This window comes from Octodon degus, unplaced genomic scaffold (genome assembly GCF_000260255.1).
Source record: "Octodon degus isolate 3935 unplaced genomic scaffold, OctDeg1.0 scaffold00163, whole genome shotgun sequence".
NCBI lineage: Eukaryota > Metazoa > Chordata > Mammalia > Rodentia > Octodontidae > Octodon > Octodon degus.
Genome location: NW_004524739.1, coordinates 2618330 through 2620391, shown reverse-complemented (window position 1 = coordinate 2620391; position 2062 = coordinate 2618330). Strand labels below are relative to the sequence as shown.

General features: G+C 43.4%; 1 protein-coding gene across 4 annotated transcripts in view; it reads right to left on the bottom strand.

Moving 5' to 3' along the window:
- The window catches only part of Gmeb1 (glucocorticoid modulatory element binding protein 1), a 37894-nt gene that overhangs the window by 16381 nt on the left and 19451 nt on the right, over positions 1 to 2062 (bottom strand). For all 4 annotated transcript variants that reach the window (XM_023703043.1, XM_023703044.1, XM_004642895.3 and 1 more), the window contains exon 5: positions 1546 to 1649. In XM_023703043.1, coding sequence (XP_023558811.1) covers positions 1546 to 1649 — 104 coding nt within the window. The remainder of the gene's footprint in view (positions 1 to 1545; positions 1650 to 2062) is intronic.

Genomic DNA, 2062 nt, shown 5'->3' with positions numbered 1-2062 from the left:
CACATAAATAAATAAATAAATAAATAAATAAATAAGACTCTTGAGTAGCTGTTCTATGGGAAACTTGTAATTCTTTATGTTTTGTTTTGTTTTGTGTCTTTTTGAGGCAGGGTCTAGCTATGCCGTTCAGGCTGGCCCAGGCTGGTCCCCAACTCTCAACAATCCTCTCACCTCAGCCTCCTGAATGCTGAGATCACAGGCATTTGCCACCACACCCAGTGGGAAACTTACAATTCTTGAAAATATTTAAAAATGCTCTACTCTGGCTTCTCTTCAGACTGTATAAATCTTTTACTTTTTAACAAATGCTTTATCAGTAGGTGATCCTTAAGGAATATCAATTAATTAAGTTTCTAGAGGGAAAAACTATAATGGCAAATTTGTTAACACTGAGGGTTGAAGGTGGGGAACATTCCACAGATCCTGACGTCTGCCCCTGAGGTGTCAAGGATTGTAGTCGCTGCATAGAACGGTTATTTCCCAGCTGCACCCTTCCAGTTTACCAGATTACTCTCGGACTTGAGAATCAGCCTACAATTCTTCTGCATTCTTAGCATCTGGCTTTGCCTTGCCCCATCTTCAGCAGGATTGTCATCTACTCTGAGCTTCTCTACCCAAGACAGGATACTACCCCACATCTTGAGATCAGAAAAATGTGTGTAGATCAACTTAATCTTCTGTCTCCCCTAACAATTTTAAGATAAACTGAGGGATAGGAATGTAGCTGAGTGGTGGAGTGCCTGTCTCCACAGGTACAAGGTCCTAGGTTTGCAGTAGGGAAAAAAAAATACACAAAAAGAAAGATTAAGTTGAAAAAAAAGAACAAATTGATGAAGGTCAAACAGTATGTGGAGCCTGCATGATAACACTCACTCATAATCCCTGAGACAGATGATCATCCTGAGTTCAATGCCAGCCTGGAATACAGAGGGACACTCAGGGTATGGTGGCCCCTACCTGTAATCCCAGCACATGAAAGGCTGAAGCAGTAGGATCACCATGAATTTGAGGACAGCCAGGACCACATAAGAGTTCAAGGTCAACTTGTACTACATAGCAGACCCCGTCTCAAAAAATAGGGACCAGGCGTATAGCTCAGCACAACATCTGCCTGGCAAGCTCAAGGTCCTGAGTTCAATTCCAAGTTCCAAAAGCAAATTTTAAATAAACTAATGCATGGAATGTACAAGCCAATCCTTCACACACTTGACAAATTAAAGAGAAAAGAATGGATTCTTTTTTTTTTTCAATGTATTTGGTTGTTATAGGGTCTCACTACGCAGCTCAGACTCATAGTGATCCTCCTGTTTTCAGCCTCCCCAGCACTGGGATTGCAGGAGTACGCCTGGACTCTGTGGCCAGCTCACCATCCCTGGGGGCAGGGCTGGCTTGGCATGTGGTGCCGAGGTTCGACCCGCAGTCCCTGCGCCTACCTAAGCAGACGCTTTAGTCTGCTGCGCTATCTCACCAGCCCAAAGACTGGATTCTATCATGACTAAGTGCCCGAAGATTATTGAGAAGTATGTGCTTGCCTCTAGTGCTTACCTGAGCATGATTCCACCCAAGCGAATGGCTCTCTTCCAGTCCTTCAGAGTGGACTTGCCAGCCAGATGAACAAAATGCTTAGGGCTGATCAGCTGATCATTAAACTAAGGTAAAAAGAAAAGTCCAAAGTAGTTCAATGTCAACTTGGGCAGGTCAAGAAAAAAAAGAATGAAATGATAACTTCATTTGCTATGTGCAAAAAATACTCAAAAAAACTGTGTTTTTATTATTGTTGTTATATTTTTGGAGACAGGGTCTCCTTATGTAGTTCATGCTGACCATGAACTCATGGGTATCCTCCCGCTTCAGTCTTGGAGCACTGGGATTACAGGCATGTGCAACCACACCTGGCATAAAATCATAACTGTGCCCTCTCCTGAAACAAAGCTACAGAACACATGAGCAGCCTCGGAGAGGGTATCACTCAGCATCTGAGGTCCACTTACACCTCAATCATGTGGATGGGTCTTGCACTGCAAAGGCTGATCAAATAGCTGCACCAAGTGTGAACACTTGT